Below are 21184 nucleotides of genomic sequence, written 5' to 3' on the forward strand. Positions count from 1 at the left end.
CTTCAAGGGAGACAAATTTGTTTATTCTCCTGGAAGCATTCTTGAGAAAACAGACATTGATATTATCCTCTTAAAAGAGGTTTAAACATTCCAGCTCATAGTCACTATTAGAAAAAGAGAAGCCCTTATTTAATAAATAGTGCTAATATATACAAAAATAAGATCATGGAGGTTCGTGCTGATATATACAAAAGTAAGATAATGAAGGTGGGAGAGCAATTCTTGGCTAGCGAAGATTTCATTGTGCTATATACCAAACAGGATTTTCAGAATTCCCTATCTGTTGCTAGCTAGCACTATTTCTTACGTCTTCCCCTGGAAGACTTGCCCCTTGCCTTCTTGCCCTCAAATACAGGCCTAGCTGTAACCAGAGGCTTTTCTTCCTCGGCACTAGAGCTGCTGTTCCCCACATCGTCCAGCTTAGCTTCAATCTCCAAGCTGGCTGTGTCTGCTTCAAGCACCAGGGCATTTCCTCCTTTTTTGCACCTTTTGGAGGCTTCCTTCTCCAACTCTTCGGCCGATGAGTCGCTAGATGATTCAGCCTCCGAGAGCTGAACCTCCCCTACGAAGCCTCCCCCTCCACAACCCTCCCCTTTCAGCTGTGGGGTTTTTCTCCTCTTGCCCCGCCGGCCCTGTGTTCCAGCCAGTCCTTGCTTCGCACCTCGAACAGGATCCTTCCCTTTCCTCCGCTTGCGTTCTTGCTCCATGACCGCAGTAGCCTGCAGGACTTCGTTTTGCTCTTCTTCCTTCTCTTTCCTCCTCAGGCAAGTCACAGCCCGGCGAAGCCTCTGACTCTTGATGGCTTGCTTCTCGTGTTGTGCTGATCTGAAGAAGGAGTCGATACGGAGCTGAGTCTACAAAGAAGAGAAAAGGGGGCATCCCCACAACTGATGTTAAGGAATTATGGCATAGGCTAATTGCAACAGGAAAAAGACACAGGGCATCTAAGTTCAACCCTCTATATTGCCTGGGCCTATCAAGCCAATTGAGGCCCACTGTACCAATGAAGATCTATGGGGAAGTCCTCTCTTGAGATTCCACGCAGCAAGCTATAAGATGCACCAGACTCAGGAAATGGCCATAGCTCAGTGGTAGAGCATCTGCTTTGCATGCAGAAAGTCCCAGGTTCAATCCCAGGCATCTCCACGTAGAGGTGGAAGAGAACTGTCTGAAATACTGGAGCACCGCTGGCAGTCAGCACTAAATGGACCAATGATCTGGCTCAGGATAAGGCAGATTTCAAGTTCCTACTCAAGACCTTTCAGTTAGTGGCACCTCAGTTGTGAAACTTCCTGACAGGTCCACCAGAACATGCCACTGATATCTTTCATAGTAGGAGGGTGAAGATCTGTTCATTCAGATTAACCTTTGGTGAGTAAATGATCAGTTCATATAGTTCACAGCTTCATATAGTTCACAGCTTATCTTTGAAATACTGTATTTTGCAGTTTGTGGTTTTATGGGGTTTGGGGTCGGATAGTTTCATTTTGAAAGAAATAAAGTGTCTAAGTAATCCAGAATTCCTAATAAACATGCAATAAAGACTGCTGTTCATTTGTTTATTTTCTATGTAGATGATATTTGCATATAATTTGCATAAAAACCAGGTTCTCTGCCTGTGGGGTCTCATGCAATTTCTACACAGGCTGATATACTGAATGCTGACTACTCTCTCCAGATAGGCAGCTCTAAGTGCAGAGATTATGATTCTGCACAGCTAGGGAAGTGCCCTGCCATTCTACACGGTTGGTTTTCATCACTGAACAAAGGAGAGTTTCAGAAAAAGGTAACTAGTCACATTCCAGGTGGCACAGAACGTGACAGGATAGCATCTGGATGAGCCCTCTTGTCTGCTCAACATTAGGACTCATCATCTGTTATCAACATGTTTGCTTACAAATTTATGTCGCCAGTTATGGTCTGAAAATAACTTGTATACATGTTGGAAAGGAAGAGGAGCCTCACTGATCCTGGCAAATTTCCCAGCCACCTGTGGGAAGACTGTTCCTGCCAACTCCTGGGCTTAGAAATCAAGAGGTCTGAGCACAAACCAAATGCTAATCCCTTTATATCTGTCTCCAGGCTTCTGGTACTTATCTGGCTTCTGTTTTCAGCTCAAAGCATCTTACCACTTAAACTGCTTGAGATCTATGTAATGTTCACCTGCAAACCTAAACCCGAACCCCTTCTTCAAAGATAATAAACTCGTTGAGCCAGCTAAAAGATTCATCAGCCAGGTCCATTAAATGGCCTGTGTTTGGACACTGGATTTTATAGGTGAATACGAGGTCAGTGCTGGTCCTTCAGTTTCCAAACAATCCTAAATATCAAAGTGAGCTGTTTGATAGCAGCACCTATGGTGCTGCAACCAATTCAGAAGGCTACCCACACAAAAAAAAAACCATGATGAGTCTAACCGGAGTAGAACAAGGACATCATAGATTCTTAAATTTGCAACATCCACTTGAAACATGGGTTGCCAACCGCAGGTAGAAGAAGTTTGTGGGAGTTATGAAATGGAAAAATGAGGGTTCATAGGCCTGGTGCTGGAAAAAATATCTTCCAAGTCTTCTACTTGTTCCCTGGCACAGTAGGGGCAAAACTACACCAAGATACCATGAGCCACATCTGTAAGGCAGCAAGCACCAGCACACTCAATGGCAAAAAACACTGGCCGCTAATACAGAAGAGGGATGTTGTCGGACTCCAATTCCTATCAGCCCTAGACAGTAATGGTTGGGGATGAGGGGATTTGCAGCTCAGCAACCTCTGGAAGACCACATCCCTGAAACAGAGCCTACCCAAATTCTGATCCAGAGAAAAGATGGGATAAACGTGTTCTAAAAAGTGAACTATTCATTTCACCTACACTACACCAGTTCTGAAATTTTAAAAATACTCAACTGAGCTCTCACTCTTGTCTGCATTTTGAGTCTGCCCTGAGCAATTTATTCCTGGGATTTAAATTCACCATTTGCTTTCTTTATCAGACTTTCAGTGAATTTCAGAGACATATTTGTAGGTGAAGATTAAATTTTCTACCATTGTGGGGGATAGACATCCACACTAACTGTTCTTACCAGGGTTTATCAGGGCATATGGAGACAGCCTTTTGATGATGTAGCAAAACAAGTTTCACCACCCCCACAGACACACATTTGTGTGTGTTACTGATACCTGCTGTGCATTCAGCTGCTTGAGGACAGGCAACAGGACTTCGTCTGTTTTCAACTTGGTCCAGCCAAAACGACTTTGACAAAATGTGTTTCGAGTCAAGGGCCAATAGAAATTCAAAGAAAATGAAAGCATGAATGAAAGTTCCTGAAAGCAGCAAACACATCCAGGAAAACAGGATTTGCATTTGTGTGGATTGTGTCAAATGCTGCCATTCTGCTTCCACAACAAGAGACCTTCTTCCTCCTTGCCAATCTCTTGCAGCCACTGCTCCCCTGCACACCCTTCAAAATCTGATCCAGAGGATTGAGGTTTATGTAGCAGCACAATGAGCATTTAAAAGCAGAAAACCCCCTAACAATTACAGTGGTACCTCGGGTTACATACGCTTCAGGTTACACACGGTTCAGGTTACAGACTCCGCTAACCCAGAAATAGTACCTCAGGTTAAGAACTTTGTTTCAGGATAAGAACAGAAATCGTGCGGCTGCGGCGCAGCGGCAGCAGGAGGCCCCATTAGCTAAAGTGGTGCTTCAGGTTAAGAACAGTTTCAGGTTAAGAATGGACCTCCAGAACGAATTAAGTACTTAACCAGAGGTACCACTGTACTACATTTTATGATGAAAATCTGGGATATTCTCAAGTCCTTTCCTGTTAATTTTATACATGTATCACAGCACTTTTCACACGCAAAGACCGCAGCTCTTTGTCTTGCTCTTTTTCAAGTAGTATCTTTCACGCACCACACATCTGTATTTGGTGACAGCTACTTGAAGAAACTCTGTGCATTAGGAAGCACACAAGAGGCGGCACATCAGTTAGCTGCTTTTGGATGACACTTGCATTGAGAGAGAGATTTCTATACCCTCCGCACCACAGAATTGTGTTAGCAAACCACGTGAGCTCTTTCACGCAACACAGCACCCCATTTGTTGCATGTTTCACAAACATTTCTGCCGGAGCATTTCTAAGCACAGCTTATCAAGAGTACGGAGAAAACAGAGGGGGGGGGGGAAAGGATATTCTCTTATCTGTTCCACGTCAGGTCTTCCCCAAACGAATAATCCTTTCGACTCGTCCACCACAGGATGCAGATAAGCCTCTGCTACTGCAGGATTTGGGAAACCGGGTGCAAGCTGCAACTGCCGCAATTTTTTCTTCACTTTGGTGTCATACGGATTGGGACGCGTTTTATTATACTTCTGAGCCTCGGCCCACCATTCCCTGAGAAAACAGAAATAGATGTTTAAATCTCTCTCACACACGGGGAATTTGTTGGTCAGGACTGTCATCTGTCAAAGTGACAAGGGAAACTTCAGTTTTGAAAAACTTATGGCCCCTTCAGGTATAGGGACTAGAGCAACCAAAACAGCTTTTAGTACACAATGAGAACACAGCCCATACATAAGTCCTTTCCTTGCACTGTGCCATGTAAAATGGAGGTCCTCAGTTTGCCCCAGTGCGCAGCAGGGTGGTGACCAGGTATGACCATGCACTGAAATCAGTTTGGGAAAGGTATTACATCTGCAGAAGAGCAGTGAATGTGTTTGTGGAAGACAATAGCATAAAGAACGTCAAAGAGAAATCAAAAGCCCATTATACATGAATCAGTAGACAGCCTTAAACCATTGTTTGCTGTCGATTTTCAGATTATGGCTTGTTAGGGAGCAACAAACCATGGTTCTATGCTTAACTGCAGCTTTCTGCTTTATTTCTCCTGTTTGCACCAGGAGAGAGGAAAGGCAGGAGAAACCTGGCAGCATGCGAAAACCAGAAACTATGGTTTGCCATGACAAACAAACATGTTCTGCCATAAATGCAGAGAATCACAGTACAGTGGTACCTCGGGTTAAGAACTTAATTTGTTCTGGAGGTCCGTTCTTAACCTGAAACTGTTCTTAACCTGAGACACCACTTTAGCTAATGGGGACTCCGGCTGCCGCCGTGTGATTTCTGTTCTCATCCTGAAGCAAAGTTCTTAACCTGAGGTGCTATTTCTGGTTTAGCAGAATCTGTAACCTGAAGCATCTGTAACCCAAGGTACCACTGTAATTACAAGAAATATAAACAGATTCATTATTGTTTCTATGTTATACTAATATTTCCCTTTGCCAGGCATCCTAGCTCATAATGCTTCAGACCAGAACACACACACACACACACAGAGAGAGAGAGAGAGAGAGAGAGAGAGAGAGAGAGAGAACAGCCTGCAATAATAAATAAATACCTACACAAGTTTTAAGAGAGGCTCCATTCCTCGTCCAGGAAATTCGTTCAAGATCTCCATTGCTGTTACACAGCCAACAGTAGGAATTCCTTCTGTGTAATCACTACCAAGCAGGTAGGCTAGATTAATTAACTTGTTTCGATCCAAGCCTGAAGGGAGGGAAGAAAAGGTATGTCAACCTGGTGCAGAAAGGATGCTAACATTGGTACCACATTTTATTTAGGCTGCCCTACTCAGGCCAGATAATAATTATTCTACCCTATCCACAGGCAGCAAAAGCTAGTTTAAATAAATTATATAAAAGCTCCAAGTGCAGGCTAACGAGAGAACTTGCTTTTAGCTCAAGAAACCTGACAGGTTTTAAGGCTACTCCGAATAAATGCTGTGCCTCAATTGTTTCTAACTACTGAGCAGACATGACTCATTCCTAATCTGGGAAGCCAAACATCAGAAAGATTAAGAGTGTTAATCCAGGGACCAACACCAGCAGCCACAAGGATCAACCAGTTACAGAACATCTCCAGACACTGGAACTAACAGAGCAGTGCTATGCAGCTTACCCCCTGAATTCAAGGGCACTTATTCCTAAATCGCTTAAATCACCAATTTTATAATCCTCCAGAAGCAGAAGAACGATCAGAAGAACAAGGAAATATATGTTAATTATCTGCTGTATAATAGCAAAACTGTTGATACACTATCATAATAATAAAACTGCATTGTTTCAATTAGAGGGTTAAAAAAAAGAAGCAATTCAAATCTTCTGCATAAGCAGGGTTTTTTTGGTCTTACCTAGCTGATTCTGGAAATCCACGTACTGGTAATATTCCACATACTTGTTTTGAGAGAAGAAGTTTTTGTACACATGTCGTGCTCCAAACAACCAAATGTCACTGTCATCCGTGATTGTCCCCGAGGTTTGATCAGTGAGGTCTAAGACGGCACATTGAGCCTCTGCCTCCATAGGGGCTTCGATGTATGGAATGCCAAAGAGGCGCAGAAGTTCCTGAGAGAACGGAGAAACAAAGTCAATACAGTGGTAACTCTGGTTACGAATGCTTCAGGTTACGAGCTCCGCTGACCTGGAAGTAGCTGCTCCTGGTTGCGAACTTTGCCCCAGGATGCAGATGGAAATTGTGGCACACGAGCAACAGGAAACCCAATTAGTGAAAGCGCGTCTCAGGATAAGAACGATTTCAGCTTAAGAATGGACCTCCGGAACGAATTAAGTTCGTAACCAGAGGTACCACTGTCCTTTTCTCTGGTGAGAGGGGCCAATTCACCCACCCACGGGTATCACTTGATGACTGGCAGGTGAGTGTGCGAACCAGCTCCACTGGAAAGCACTGCAGTATCAGGAAACATGGAAGTGCATTATTACCGTATTTTTCGCACCATAGGACGCACCGGACAATAGGACACACTTTGTTTTAGAGGGGGGAGAACAAGAAAAAAAAAATCTCCCCCTCTCTGCCCAGCGCCCCTTCAGTGAAGTGGCAGGAGGCGCTGCACAGAGAGGGGGAGAACTTTCCCCCTCTTGTTTTCCCGCTCTAAAACAAGGTGCCGTTTAAGGTGCGTTCAGGCGGCTACCTTGGAAGCCTGTGCACTGACCCCTCTCGCTCTCCAGGCTTCAGGTTCCTTTCGACCTGCTCTTTGGGGCTGGCAGGGGGAAGCCCACCACCAGCCCCAAAGAGCAGGTCAGGGAGCAGCGGAAAGGCGCAGCGGACAGGCTCCTGCCATAGCCGCGCGTCACCTCTCCAGCCGAGAGAGGGTCGCGGGGGGCTGCTTTAGCCCCGCACGCACGCTCTCCCGGCTGCAGAGGTGACACGGGGCTGTAGAGGTTCCTGCCATAGCCACGCGTCACCTCTCCAGCCGGGAGAGGGTTGCGGGGCTATGGCGTCTTCGCTCCATAGGACGCACACACATTTCCCCTTCATTTTTGAAGGGAAAAGTGCGTCCTATAGAGCGAAAAATACGGTAGATGTATAATGGGTCATTCGCACATACAAGCCATCACACCCAACTCACAAACGATGCCAGTGATTGTGGTTTTTGATTTAGTTATTTTTTAGAAGACAGTAAGTGACTGGTTTTCAGTACAGCATTAGTTTTACTGGGGAGGGAAAGGTCAAAAATAGGTAAGACCACTGACTATGTGAGCAGGGCAAATAAATCTTCTGCAGACAGCTGTATCATGGAGATGTTCCAAGCTTGTATCTGCTGCATCTGCAGCTATGTGATACGTCACTTAAGCCTGGATTTGCATGAGATGGGACAGATACACTATTTCCAGCTTTCTAAGAAAAATACATAAGGACTTTTCCCATTTCCACCCCTCCTTCCCTAACATGTGTCTTGGCAATACATCAATAATCACTTATTTTTCTAATACTCTACTCTACTTTCTAGTTCTGTTAATATAAGAGCTACATTCAATCCGTTTGTATACATCCCTTGCTAACCCGTTCAGCCAACTCAGTATGATACATTTAAGTTGCACAGTGGAAAACAGAAACGAAAAGGCAATTTGTAGCTTTTCTCACTGACTGCGGTTTGTTCTTCCAAGTCATGCAAAGTTAACATGTGAAGGAATTACTAACATGAGATTGTGTGTGCTTGTGGAGTATTTTTTTTTGGGGGGGATGCCTCTAACTTATAATGTAATGTTGATATTTTCCTCTTATTTTATTTATTTCGTTCCATTTATTTTAATCCAGTTCTTGTGAAAGATCCCAAAGCAATTTAACAGTAAAAATGTACCATATTTTTCTCTCTATAACACACAGATTTTTTCTCCTAAAAAGGAAGGGGAAATGTCTGTGCGTGTTATTGAGCGAATGTATGGTCCCTGGAGCCGAAAAATCAGGCAAAAATCAAATCGTGCTTCACGGAGAAGGGAAACCTGAAAAGAGGAAGTTGCTGCTTTTCTGCATTCTGCCTCAGGGTCTTACTGCCCACCCTCTCTGTTTCGTTGCTGTGTTTGCTGAAACGGAACAAAGAGCAGGGAAAGCCCCTCCCCTCCAGGCAAGCAGAGGGGAAAGCAGAGTGTCGCTCCTTCCTCTCTGTGCTCCGGTGCTGCTGAAAACATGCAGGTGGGGGGGGGGGAGAGAGAGAGAGCGCTGGCTGGCTTGGGTGCTTGGGTTGGGGGAAACTTTTGCCTTCCTTTCCTCCCTCCCGTTATAGCCCTCTCCTGCATTCTTAGCCAGCTGCTTCTCTACACACCTCTCGTGCTCCTTGTCCCTTCTGTGTTTTTCCTTCCCTCCCCACTTAAAATGTGGTTACAAAGCATGGATCCACATGGATCCTCAGGATCTTTGCATTGGGTCACCCCAAATTCACCATCAGAGCACATAGCATGTCCATGGCTACAGCCTGCCCCCCCCCCAAATCACGCACCCACTGTTGCCTGGGGCTGCAATGGTGCAAAAACGTGGTTACAAAGCATGGATCCACATGGATCCTCAGGATCTTTGCATTGGGTCACCCCAAATTCACCATCAGATCACGTCTGTGGCCACAGCATGAAGCACAAAAATGATACATCCACTGTTTAATTCAGAATGTTTTCCCCCTTGTTTTCCTCCTCTAAAAACGATGTGCGTGTTATGGTCAGGTGTGTGTTATAGAGCGAAAAATACGGTATTTAAAAGAGTATTTATTTATTTTTTAAAGTCAAATCCAATACAGATGTAGACTGGGGTAAAACACTCAATTTAAAGATTTATGGGAGGTCTTCAAAAGGCAACGAGGAGACAACAGAGATGGCACCTGCCTGGTATGTAATGGGAGGGAATTTATTTTCACAAATGTTTCTCAGTTTTATCTCACAGAATCACAGAACTGTGGAATTAGAAGGGACAAAGATATTCTTTTGCTGTGCTCAACTTTAAGAAATACCAGTTTATTCTTCCTTCTTAAACCCCGTTGTTTGAATTAGGCACACAACACTGAAATGAGTCAAGCAAGCTTGTCTCTTGATGTAGGTGGGGGGGGGTTGCAATAAATTATAGCTGTATAGAATATTGCAGCAGCTGTGAAATAATTCAATGAAACTAATCATGTGAGCATTGCTCAAAGGCAATAAGCAAAGGAAAATATCAATACCTCAAGTTTAGACAAAAGTTTGTACTTTCCCTCACCTCTTTCCCAGTCACAGTCCAAGCCAGCGTAACCCAGTGCAAAGGGAGCTGAACTTGCACTTGACTGGATACTCTTGCCAACATTTTTCAGTTTTCCCTTTGGGAAAATGGGAATCTTTACAGGCTGAGAACAAGAAGGGATGATAAATAAATTACCTGACTTTCTAAGAACATCTGTCCTGTCACAGTGGCAGCAATACGCTCCTGCTGTTGCTTCTGAGCCTTTAGAGCATTTTGCTCAGCAGAAAGGTTTGTTTCCAAGACTTCCAACTCCTCCTGTAAACATAAAGGAAGATCCAAGTTCCGTTAAGCCCCAAGGCACCGATATATGTTAGTTACCTGTCTGCGCTTAAGTTTGTAGAAGGCATAATTACAGCAGAAACCTATGCTCGGGATTGTTAGCAACCCCCAGAAATATAAAATTCTGCACCAAACAAGTCCAAATTCTGCATTTAGCAGAGCAAAAATGGAGGAACTCTACCCAAAGAAAGGAAATTTAGCAGAAGACATTGTTGGTTCAGTTCTGTACGCGTGCATCGTCAAATCTGAAATTCTGACACACTGTTTTTAAGAAGGGTTTTTTCAAAAAATAGCCTATTTCTGATCTTCAATCATAGGCAGAGTCTGAAAAAGTACAGGCATAAGAAGGGGAGTTTCATGGATGTCATGGTCTCTGTTCCTACTGACTTCAAATTCATCCTTTTTGTACTCTTTCAAATAACTCTGCAAATCTTTCTCATTAAATAAATAAATGTTATGGAACAACTGAACATAATTGTTGTATTCCCTGGGAATACAGCTCTTTCCTCATTACTGACAAAATAATTACCATACTAATATCCTGCCATTCGTTAACGGCATCCTCCTTGCCTTCGATTTCAGCATCCTGTTGTATAGACAGCTCTGAATCCTCACCAGTGTCCTCTGTTAGGCTGCCCATGGGGCCTTCGTCTGCCCCTTTCACATCCTCTGCAGACAACACTTCTTCCTCCTGTTCAGCGGAAGCAAGGGACACCTCTGATGCTTCGTCCTGAGGTTCACCACTCACTTCGGCATCCACTTCAATGAAGCTACCTGATCAACATTAAAAAGAAAAGAAAAAGCGAAAACGATTGGCTTCTTTGCCTCTGTTCTTCTGGCAAGTTTCTTAAAGTAAAACCCAAGTGGTTCAAAATATTTAAAAATAACTTCATAAGCATCAATCGGTCCAATTAAAATCTGGGTAGGAGAGCAGAATTCAACAGTTGCCCTCCTTCCAAAACAAAACCGCTTTTAACTTGCCCCTGAAAGATCACCAAAAATGCATGCATTTGAGCCCAGGGCATTCCACAGAACCCTTCTTACATTCTGTCATGTTTATGTTTGTTCCTTTATCATAGGCATATATTTTAACAACCACATACCATCAGAATCACTCTCTTCAGACTGTGATTGAAGTTCCTTTCTTTCTCTGATAAGGTTTTCCATTTCTGAAGTAAACGGGAGTGCACGCTGCTGACCTTCAGAGGCTTGTTTCCCTGACGGCTGAACCAATTCCACTAAATGCTCAGCTTTGCCATTTTCGGCTACCTCTGCAAAGTTTGAATGGCTTGGGACAACTGATGGAGTCTGCGCCGAAGGCTTTCCTCGCCGCTCTGTGCCACTATCCATACCTTCGTCTTTCCCAGAAGTTGTGCCTGTTGTGGAAGTCAAGGCTCCCATTCCTCCTTTTTCCTTATCTGCCCCAGAAGGTGCTTTTTCCATAAAAGGAGTGCATACGATTTCAGGTACGCTCTGATCCTTCTCCAAGAGATCCTTCCTTTGACCCAATTCACTGTCTTGGCTAATGAGTTTGCCTTCTGAATGCCCGACAGATAAAAATGGAGGCTCTTTTTCACGCCGATCTTCAGGTACTTGGCCCTCCTCATCTGAGCTACTGGCAAGAATATCCTTCGCGGGACGTCTCTCCACTCGACTGCCACCAGTGCGGATGCAAAAAGATGCTTCAACATCCTCCTCCTCTTCATCACATAAAGCATTCTGAATAGCCCTCAGTGTCCTTGGGGACATGTTGCTGGCGTCAGAATGAGCGCTGGACCTGCCTTCATCCCCATCAAGCCGATCTTTGTTGTCGCCTTCCAGCTCCTCTTCTGAACTGCTTCCCAGCATGGCAGCTTGGATAGCAAGAACGGTTCTGGGAGAAGGAGGAGCAAGAGAAGAACTGCCTGTTGGTTCGGCCTTTATAATATCCTCTAGAGGGGGCTTCCTGTTAACCTGAGCCTCCTTAATATTCCCTCTAGACTCTGAATCTTGAAATCCTGCAGAAGAATGGCTGGCTGACTTTGTTTTCATATCTCTGGGGGCATCGCCTTTGGATTGGACACCTGAGAGAAAAGGGATCACCACTGTTTATTAATATCTTAATACAAGGGTTTGGGGGGGGTTATAAAGAAAGACTGTGGGATTAAAATCACATACAAGCCGAGTGATGACTTTTATTTTATTTATAGGATTTGTATACCACCCGTTATGGGACGCGGGTGGTGCTGTGGGTTAAACCACAGAGTCTACGACTTGCCGATCAGAAGGTCGGCGGTTCAAATCCCCATGACGGGGTGAGCTCCCGTTACTCGGTCCCTGCTCCTGCCAACCTAGCAGTTCGAAAGCACGTCAAAGTGCAAGAAGATAAATAGGTACCGCTACGGCGGGAAGGTAAACGGCGTTTCCGTGCGCTGCTCTGGTTCGCCAGAAGCAGCTTAGTCATGCTGGCCACATGACCCGGAAGCTGTACGCCGGCTCCCTTGGCCAATAAAGCGAGATGAGCGACACAACCCCAGAGTCAGCCACGACTGGACCTAATGGTCAGGGGTCCCTTTACCTTTTTATACTACCTGTCATCATAAGATCTCTGCGTGGTTCACAGAATAAAATGCAAGATAAAAACAAGTAAATAAGTAATACAAAACAGCAAAACAATACCCACCCACCCTTCTCACAGACACATTTAAAAGGCTGTAGAATATGAATCAGCCAAAGGCTGAAGAGGGACATTTTCATCTGGTACCTAAAAATATATAATGAAGGTGTCAGGCAAAGCTCCCTGGGGAGCCACCACAGAAAAGGCCACCCCCAGACCTCAGCTGGAGGAAGCACAGGAAGAAGGGCCTCAGATGGTGAATGCAGATTCCGGGGCAGTATATATGGGTGAGAGGCAGCCCTTCAGGTATTGCAGTCCTGAGCCATTTAAGGCTTTATAGGTCAAAAACAGCACTCTGAATTGGGCCCGGAAGCTAAGTGGCAGCCAGTGCTGTCGGGCCAAGATTAGCCTTATACGCTCAGCAACTTGGTCACTGAATTCTGTACCAGCTGAAGCTTCCGCACCATCTTCAGAGGCATCCCTATGTATAAACATGGTTACCGGAGCATAGACAACAGAAGTTATTCTGCAGTTATTAAACTGGTTTAATTAATTAATTTTGTTGTGGTTATGAAACTGCTTTAATTTTACTAGCACTGTACATTTAATTTTCTCACGGAAGGAAACGTTATTGCCCTACTACCTTTTATTAGGATATAGTGAGAAGTGTCTTCCGAAACAACCCTTCTGGTTTCTACTTCTTTCAAAAAGCCCCCGTCCTCTTCATACTGGCTCTGGATTTGGCCCGAGTGCTGTTCATTCATCTCCTTCTGCACCTTTTCTATGTGCCGATTCAAGCTGCTTTTCTTAAGCAATCCCTTGAGCTGATACTGGGAGAAGTCACTGGACTCCTTCAACGACAACAAAAACAACACTTCAATAAACTTGAATTGAACTTCCTGTATTTCCAGGGCAAATAAATGTACTGTGTTAGAGGAAGAGGAGGTATTTCAACCATCAGGAGACATTATCATCAACGTTTTGTATAAAAAAAAAAGTGACATTTTTCTTTTTATAACGTCAACAATTATATCCATCACATAGCTTGTTCCATTTAACATGTAAAAAGTTTTGAAAATTATCCACTGACTTTGGAATAGTTATATAATAGAAGATGCAGAATTTCCTCCTCATATAACACAGCAAAGATGGCTAACTTTCTTGTGAGCTATAATGAACCCTTCAGGAACCACCTATCAAAGCAGTTGCAGATGAAGTGTGAAAGCGAATACGGCCCTTTGCGTTTTTTGTTTTCTAAAAATACATTCTTGGGCCCTTGCAAAATAAAAACCTTTTGATGTTGTGAATCACAACAGGGGACCCACAGGAGTGATCAGTTAAAAACAACAGGAGGAGGTAGGGGCAGGGTTCATGGGGGGGTCCACAAAACACATTTTAGCATCACAGGATCACAATGGGGTACAAAAGGAGGAAAAATCAAAAGCTTATATATATGCAATATGTTTTAGAAAATGGACAACTTTGCAGTGCATTCAGGGGCCACGCAAAATCTTTTGTCTTCATGGTATCACAGTGGAGGATAAACAGGAACAGAAAGGCACACAAAAAATGGCACACTGGGCGGAAGGTGTCTTGGGGAACAAGAAAAACTCTTGTGGCTCATTGACTATCTTCCCTGACAAGAGAACCAAACACTACATCTTTGGGTCCCGGAAGTGCAAGTGCAAGTGGCAGCTGGCAGCTGAGAATGGAGCCTGGGATTCAAGCAGGGAGTCTTATGAGCAGACCATAGGACTTTGCCCCAGGGGATTTAGTTTCAAATCCTCGCTTAGTAATAAAAACTCAAAGTGGCACTGAGCATGCCTATGCACGTTTACTCTGAAGCCAGCCCTATTCAATTCAATGACCAGGTAAGTGCATACAGGACTGCAATCTTACTTTCCAGTATGCAAAATGTAGGCTTGCTGGGAAAAGAAAACATTATTAGATCATACCGGCCTTATAGTAAAAATTACTATTTGAAATACATTCTATGCATGTTTTGATGAGCTTTTATGGTTTTATCATAACATGCTCTGATCGTTCAGTTTTGAAGAAAAGTGGGGCATGAATAACAAACTATAAGTAATAATAATAATAATAATAATAATAATAATAATAATAATTTATACCCCGCCCATCTGGCTGGGTTTCCCCAGCCACTCTGGGCAGCTTCCAACAAAACACTAAAATACAATAACCTATTAAACATTAAAAGCTTCCCGAAACAGGGCTGCCTTCAGATGTCTTCTAAAATTTTGATAGTTATTTTTCTCTTTGACATGTGGTGGGAGGGCGTTCCACAGGGCGGGTGCCACTACCGATAAGGGCACTTTGAATGCTGAGTGCGATGGAAACAAGATAAGGATGGCAAATTAACGGCAGGCGTTTCTCTGAGAGTTAGGACTGAGCATTCTATCATCACAGCATTATTGACCCTAAATAGGGAAACACAATAACTGGTTGCCTGGCAGTGCTTTAAATAGCCAAGAACAGTTGCAATATAAAAAAGGGGTTATGCAAGGGGGGGATTTAAAACAGTTGCCTGAAAACAGCAGGGTGCCCTGCGGCCAATGTTACATGTGTGAAAGATATCTAAACACATCTATTTACGGGTCAGCTGTTTAAAAGTCGAGAAACCAGCACCAGCTCCACTTACAGTTTTCTGGTTGTGAGCACATAATGTAAGGCTACCCACTACATCAGAGGTGAGGAACTTTTCTCTGTTTGAGGGCCACATTTCCTTCCAGGGGCCAAATGTCTGTGATAGGCAGAGTCAGGGGCAAAAGTGCGCAGTGCAACTGTGTAATATTTCACCTTTACGCAATAGGCCGGTTCGTAAAGACACTCACTGCATCCTCCATGCAAGCAAGCCAGAGGTTGAACTACCAAAGTTCAAGGACACATTCCAGCCCGGCAAAAAAAACCAAAAACCAAACACTAAATGAGAGCGTGCGTGCAGCAGAGGTCAGGGCGGAGAGGTGTGTTAGATTCCACCTTAAAAGGGTCAGACATGACTGTTGTGTATCACATGCCTGTTTACGTCCAGCACAGTTGCTGGGAACATCCGTTGTATGTTGCTTTTGCTTACTGCTGTTTTTGCTGGACACGAAGGGATGCAGACATGTTGTCCTTTGTTCCTCAACTATGCTGAATAAATGCTGTAAATATGCTTGCACATTTCTCTGTCTCCCTCATCTGCTGTGTGATGATTTACACATTCTGCTAACACAGTGTGCACGGGTCTCTAAACGTATCTGAGGCTCGTGTCGCTGTCTGATGCTTTTCCAAGGGAGACCGGCTGCCGGCTGGTGACTGGAGCCAGATGGGGGCCTGCCTGATGCCCCCATCTTCCCGGCAGTATCCCAACAAGCTGTAGCCTGGGGAGAGGAATGTGTTGCCTGGAGAGAGTTCTGAGGGCCAGACAGAGAAGTGTGGAGAACTGCATTCAGCCCCTAGACCTCGTTGGTGTCAGGCGAACAATGAGTCAAATTACACAGTGCTTGGTCTCATGTCTTGAAGAGCACAATACCCCCCCCAACCTGGATGTTCTGAGCTAAGGTGCCGGGTGCACTGGGTTACCATAGCAACCCCAGTGAAGTTGAGTGTATGACTTGCTGAGCCATTCACCCTCCAAATGGTTCAGAAAATATATCTATGTGTAGAGACGGGTATAATAGTGTCTAGGGCATTGCTTTCCTTGTGGGTTGTCGTGCCCTTTCCCGTTTGCTGTCAGGGTCTGCCTCTGGATCTGTGAGAAGTCAGGGGAAGAGGCTGTGGGTTTTACACAGCAGTGTTAGCTAGCATGGTGATAGTATCATAGAAATTTTTTTGGAGAACTGGAAAGAACCCTGAGGATAATCTGGTTCAGCCCCCTGCAATGCAGCAATATGCAGCTGTCCCATACGGGGATCAAACCTGAAACCTTGGTGTTATCAGCACCACACTCTAACCAACTGAGCTATCCATGATGCTAGTAGATTCTTCTGTACATACGTATCTTTCCTTCAAAGACCAGAAGAACCGTATATAGTAGATTTTAGGGTTTTGCTTTGTCTTGTGTCTGGAGACAACAAACAATTTGTGACTTTGAGCTGTGTGGCTGTTTTCCAGAGTCCCTGGAAGAAGCTGTCTATTGGGAGCATGAAATCTCTTAAGACTCTGCTGGGGCTCTACGTACTGTTGCTACATTACACTGGTTGAGTTGTGGTGAACTACTGACTGACTTCCACAAGACACCAACAGGCCTGCGGCTCCCCACCCTTGCTCTACAGTGTATGATTTTTAGCTCAATTTTTATCATTTACAGTACACTACATGTCTGCTTGGGAACTAAGTCTTACTGAGTTCACTTGGGCTCACTGCCAGTTAAGTGTGTATGGAGCCTCAAAATTCATTTAACAGACAGGACGGATTCCTTACAGTTTAATCTTAGTGAAGTTTCCCAGAGAATTGGGAGAGCATCCTTCTCTTCCCATATATAAATGGCCACTTCCCATATATAAATGGACACATGCCCATAAGCTGGCCTTTGAATGTTAGCAAAACCACTTTGAAGGTTTATTACAATCAAGAAGTATATAAATTTTGCAAACTAAGTAAAATAAAATGAGCAAATCTTGTATTTGAAGCATTCCATCTATCCCCTTCATGCTATGGATTCATTCATTTTGACTGCCCTACGTCTACCTTAAATTGTGATGTTGCTATTTTTGACATTTTATGCAATGGTTTAAATAAGCTGCTATACACCAAGAACTATTACTCTTACATTTTTACGTTAAGCACTTGTCGTGATGATAGTGGGTTTACTAACAGGGATTTATTTGTTCTAAACACAGCAAGATTTTGTTCCGCTCACTTGAAAAGGTAAAAGGAAGGCTTGTGCATTACCTCTGGCATGGCCTCAAACAACGTCCTTCTTCGTTTTGTGAATTCCTTCATGTCGGTGAGAATCTCGTGCTTTACTTCAGGGGGCAAGCTCAGGAAATCTTCCGAGTCAACATCTACAGAATGAGGGCTTTCACACAATTCTTCCTGTGCAGGTTGGAAAAGGCAGAATGCAAAATGCAGAGCCGTGAGATAGTAGTTCAAAAGGAACACGCTGACCGTGCAAAAGTACAGGAAGGAAAACAAACATGCACAGACTACTGAGCCTAACAAAAATATTGAAAGTTTTAGTTTTCTATAGTTTACTTTTGGGACTGCACTTAAAAAGTATCTGCCCTATAGGTCCTTTTATTTAAACATTTAGGATCATGCTGAGGAGATTTCACCCCTCCCATATCCAAGAATCTCCTGAGGAGTCTGCTGATTCTCCAGAGAGGAGGAGGCGTGTTCTGCTCTCTACTTATTCTGCTCCAGCACCGAGTCAGTCAGTCAGTCAGTGTCGGAGAGAGAGAGAGAGAGAGAGAGACTGAGTGTTAGAGATCGTGTGTAGAGATAAGGTTGCTGCTAAGAGCAGCTGCAGACACTCAGTGCAGTGCAGCATTCATTTATGCTTAGACCTATTTAGCTCTGTATATAGTTGTATAATAGTTGTAGATAGAATAAAGAAGATATTCTACAGAGCTGCTCTCCGAGTTGTTTATATACTCTGCTAGACTCTGCTGTGCGACGACTGTCTTCTTGTGGAAGTGAATCCGGTGCTCATAACTCTAAGCTGTGAGTCCACAGCACTTTGACCTGTTCCTGTGCAGAAGGTGGTCTCTGGAAGTGCTACCCAGCTCGCCTAGCCCAGTCGGGGCTGAAGTGGATGAGTCCAGTTGGTGGCACTGGCTCAAGGGCGATGCTGACACATGCAAAGCCTTAAGTGGAGTCATACCACTGATCTAGGTAGCATAGTACTGCCTTCTATGGAGCCTCAAAAGTCTTAGGCAAAGGTCTTTCCCCACATGTTGCTTCCAAGACACTGTTTTTAGCACTGATGTTTACTTAACCACAGCCATGATACCACATCAGCACTTAGATTTTATGCTGATGTTCCTTATCCATTAGAAATGCACACAATAATATAAATAAGAACTCTAAATAAAGTGAGAGTTACTTGCAGTATCTTTTTCTGGGTCATTCGCTCCTCCCATTCCTTTTCATCTTCTTCATCAGAACTACGTTACAAAAGAAAAGGCGGTAAGCTATCAAGTATCAACACATTTTCCATAAAAAGCAAGAGAGCAGAGTGTTCTTTAATGGTTGCATGCCCATATAAACTTTGTAAATAGAAACAATATAAGCATGTTCAACTCACCTGTTCTTTGCATTTTCTTGTAAAGAAGGCAATACATAAATATCATCTATTTCTTCTCTTCGTATTTCTGAAAGGCTAGGGAATGCAGCCTCACTGGAGGGGGAAAATAACAACATTAGCAAAAATGTAATATTTAGAGTTGTGGGGAGACCACACAGAGGTGGGGGGGGGGCTATGTACTTGCCTCTTGCCTGCCAGAACAGATTTGATAGCTTGTTTTTTCAGAAAAGTTTTCAAAAGCTTCTCTGACGTTTTCTTGGAGTCAGTGGCTGCAACTTCTTTCCGTTGTCTTCGCTTAGCCTGCCAACAACATTGGTGAAATAATGTTTTATGTTAGAAGATTATGTTCTTTCCATTAATTTGATTCTCATTTCATATTAAACTGCTGTTTAGAACTTGACTTTTTTTTACCAACAGGTTTATCGTCATGCAACATCTTTACTGATGTTGTTACAGTGGCATCATGTTTTTTGCACTATGCTGTGCACAGCTTTGCTGCATTTCCTATGAAACTGCAGTTTGTAGTTAAATGAAAGAGAAAGTCAGCTACAATAATAGTCCTTCCAATGGTCTTTTTAGAAGTCCTTACATTAATGACCAGCTACCGTATACTCTATTCATGACACATATTTCCACAAGTGAGCCAGAGATTTACTGAATGCCATATTAAATTTGACCATTGTGGGAAAGGATTAAATTCCTGCCTCGGTTAGAGATGCACACAGCAGAGCCTCCATTTTGTTGTAGCTGGGAGAATCAAACTAATTCCTAGGCTCCAATTCTGCACCTCTAATGTTGCAATCCTATTCTCATTTGCCTGAAAATAAATTTATACTGTACCTGGCAAAAAGTTCAGTACTGGACAAGGTCACATAAAACACATACCAAAGTTTGCCTCTTCAGAAGTGGTGCTTCACCATCAAAAACAAAGACAGGGCGAATTCGAAAGAACAGCAGTTTGCAAAGTCGGTGAAATAAAGTGAGAAGGTGGGCATTGTGGGTGGAATTTCCATGGCGGTCCCTTGCCCCTTTCACAGCTTGATTTAGCCAAATGCTGATATCTTAGAAGAGGATTCATAGGAAGAAAACTGGGGAAGCAGATGCATGCAAACAACAAGAACATCTTAAGCAGCTGCTTATGTCAGATCCTGACATTGCATCCGACAAAGTGAGCTCTAGCCCACGAAAGCCTGCAACACATTATTTTTCTTAAGAGTTTAGGATGCCACAGGACTCTCTGAGAGACACATACCGGTACATCCTGTCAAACATCAGAAGAGGTTTGAAAGAAACTGGTTTTTTTACATTCCTTATTAGCTTATTCGTTCGTGCATTTTAAATCATTTTAAGCTGCGCAATTGTGGTTTGTAATAAATTGTATAGCTTTCTTCATCGCCACCTCCTTTTTGTGCTGACTTGGTACCATTTTTGTAGCTGTCAACATTTCCCTTTTTTAAAGGGAAATTCCCTTATTCTGAATAGGATTCCTCGCAAGAAAAGGGAAAAGTTGACAGCTATGCATTTTGTCTCTGTTTTGGCTTGTGCTTTCTAACTTAGCTGCTGCTCTAGTTTTGAAGCTAAAATAGTATTTAACTCTTTGTTGCTCTGGGAGCTTTGCAACATCCCCAGTCTGCTTCTTGTCAAATTTTGTGGGGTTTCACTACAATATCCCCCCTCCCCTTTTCTTCTTCCTTTTCTTTTTTTAAGGATACCAACAGCAAGGATTTTTCCTTCCAACGTTTCTGGGTTTATGGGTCTTCCAGAGCACTCCAGCAGCTTCCAAAGTCCTTGAACTCCCATCTTTTGTTAGGTAATTAAATGGAATCTGTTGGAAACAATAAAAATATTGGTGGGCCAAATACAAATACGCCTTTTTTTTTAGAAAACACACACACATGCACATACTATTGATGGAGGTTTAATTATTATTTTACTTCAGCGCTGCCCCAGGAATGGCACGAGAGATATGCAGTGGTTCCCTAGTAAATAAGTCAGCATGTAAAAGGTCAGAATGTTTTAATCCAGACCTACCAAGTGAAACACACACACACACAATAGCGGGTTTGCATTCCACGTACCCCAAAACGTATTTTCAAGACCCCCCCTTTTTCCCTGAAGAAATGTGCAGAAATTATTTTCAACCCCTTAAAAAGACGCGGGGCAGGAATAAGCGTGTGGAGGGGAGAGGACGCGGGTCCAGCGATGGTATTTCTGATGCACCCCCTTGCCCAAACTCCGCCATCTTGCCTCGTCGCGCTTCCTTCGCGTCCTCCGCTCGTCGCCGAGGCGCACGGCCTGCTGGGAGATGTAGTTTCAGCCGGAGCTGAGCCGCCGCTTCTGATTGGGCGCCCGTCCCCTCTTCCCCGCGCATCCTCAGTTCTCTCTTAATGTTTTCAATGGTCTCTGTTACTGTGCTATAGTTTGTTTGTTTGTTTGTTTGTTTGTTTGTTTGTTTGTTTGTTTGTTTGTTTGTTTGTTTGTTTTAATAAAGAAAACCATGG

The 21184-nt window shown here is 43.7% G+C and overlaps 1 protein-coding gene across 2 annotated transcripts; it reads right to left on the reverse strand.

Annotated features, from left to right (window-relative positions):
• Nucleotides 1-7: 7 nt before the first annotated feature.
• LOC309530067 (DNA excision repair protein ERCC-5-like) lies at nucleotides 8-20507 on the reverse strand. 2 transcript variants are annotated; one of them, XM_082218588.1, is made up of 15 exons: nucleotides 20396-20507; nucleotides 19569-19744; nucleotides 18864-18983; nucleotides 18684-18772; nucleotides 18483-18543; nucleotides 17330-17473; nucleotides 13080-13287; nucleotides 10944-11903; nucleotides 10370-10614; nucleotides 9697-9816; nucleotides 6194-6407; nucleotides 5406-5550; nucleotides 4198-4398; nucleotides 3178-3262; nucleotides 8-854 (listed from the first exon to the last, which is right to left on the reverse strand). In XM_082218588.1, exons 1-15 carry the CDS (start codon nucleotides 20481-20483, stop codon nucleotides 297-299), a joined length of 3414 nt encoding a protein of 1137 aa, XP_082074714.1. In that variant the 5' UTR covers nucleotides 20484-20507; the 3' UTR covers nucleotides 8-296. The 2 variants fall into 2 exon arrangements, with proteins under 2 accessions (XP_082074714.1, XP_082074713.1); XM_082218587.1 differs by lacking the exons at nucleotides 8-854; nucleotides 3178-3262 and having other exon boundaries at nucleotides 3319-4398; nucleotides 18684-18776; nucleotides 18868-18983.
• Between the last annotated feature and the right edge of the window lie 677 nt (nucleotides 20508-21184).

The sequence above is a fragment of the Podarcis vaucheri genome (genome assembly GCF_965113315.1).
Source record: "Podarcis vaucheri genome assembly, chromosome: 4".
Classification (NCBI taxonomy): Eukaryota; Metazoa; Chordata; class Lepidosauria; order Squamata; family Lacertidae; genus Podarcis; species Podarcis vaucheri.

What these genes read in the sequence shown, in the direction of transcription:
- LOC309530067 (XM_082218588.1), bottom strand. Translation starts at nt 20,483, where the DNA reads ATGGGAGTTCAAGGACTTTGGAAGCTGCTGGAGTGCTCTGGAAGACCC. An exon ending in TCACTATATCCTAATAAAAG is followed by an intron (nt 11,904 to 13,079) that starts GTAGTAGGGCAA and finishes CTTTTCTCTCAG; the next exon opens with GTGTCCAATCCAAAGGCGAT. An exon ending in AATGGCAGGATATTAGTATG is followed by an intron (nt 9,817 to 10,369) that starts GTAATTATTTTG and finishes TTATGTTTACAG; the next exon opens with GAGGAGTTGGAAGTCTTGGA.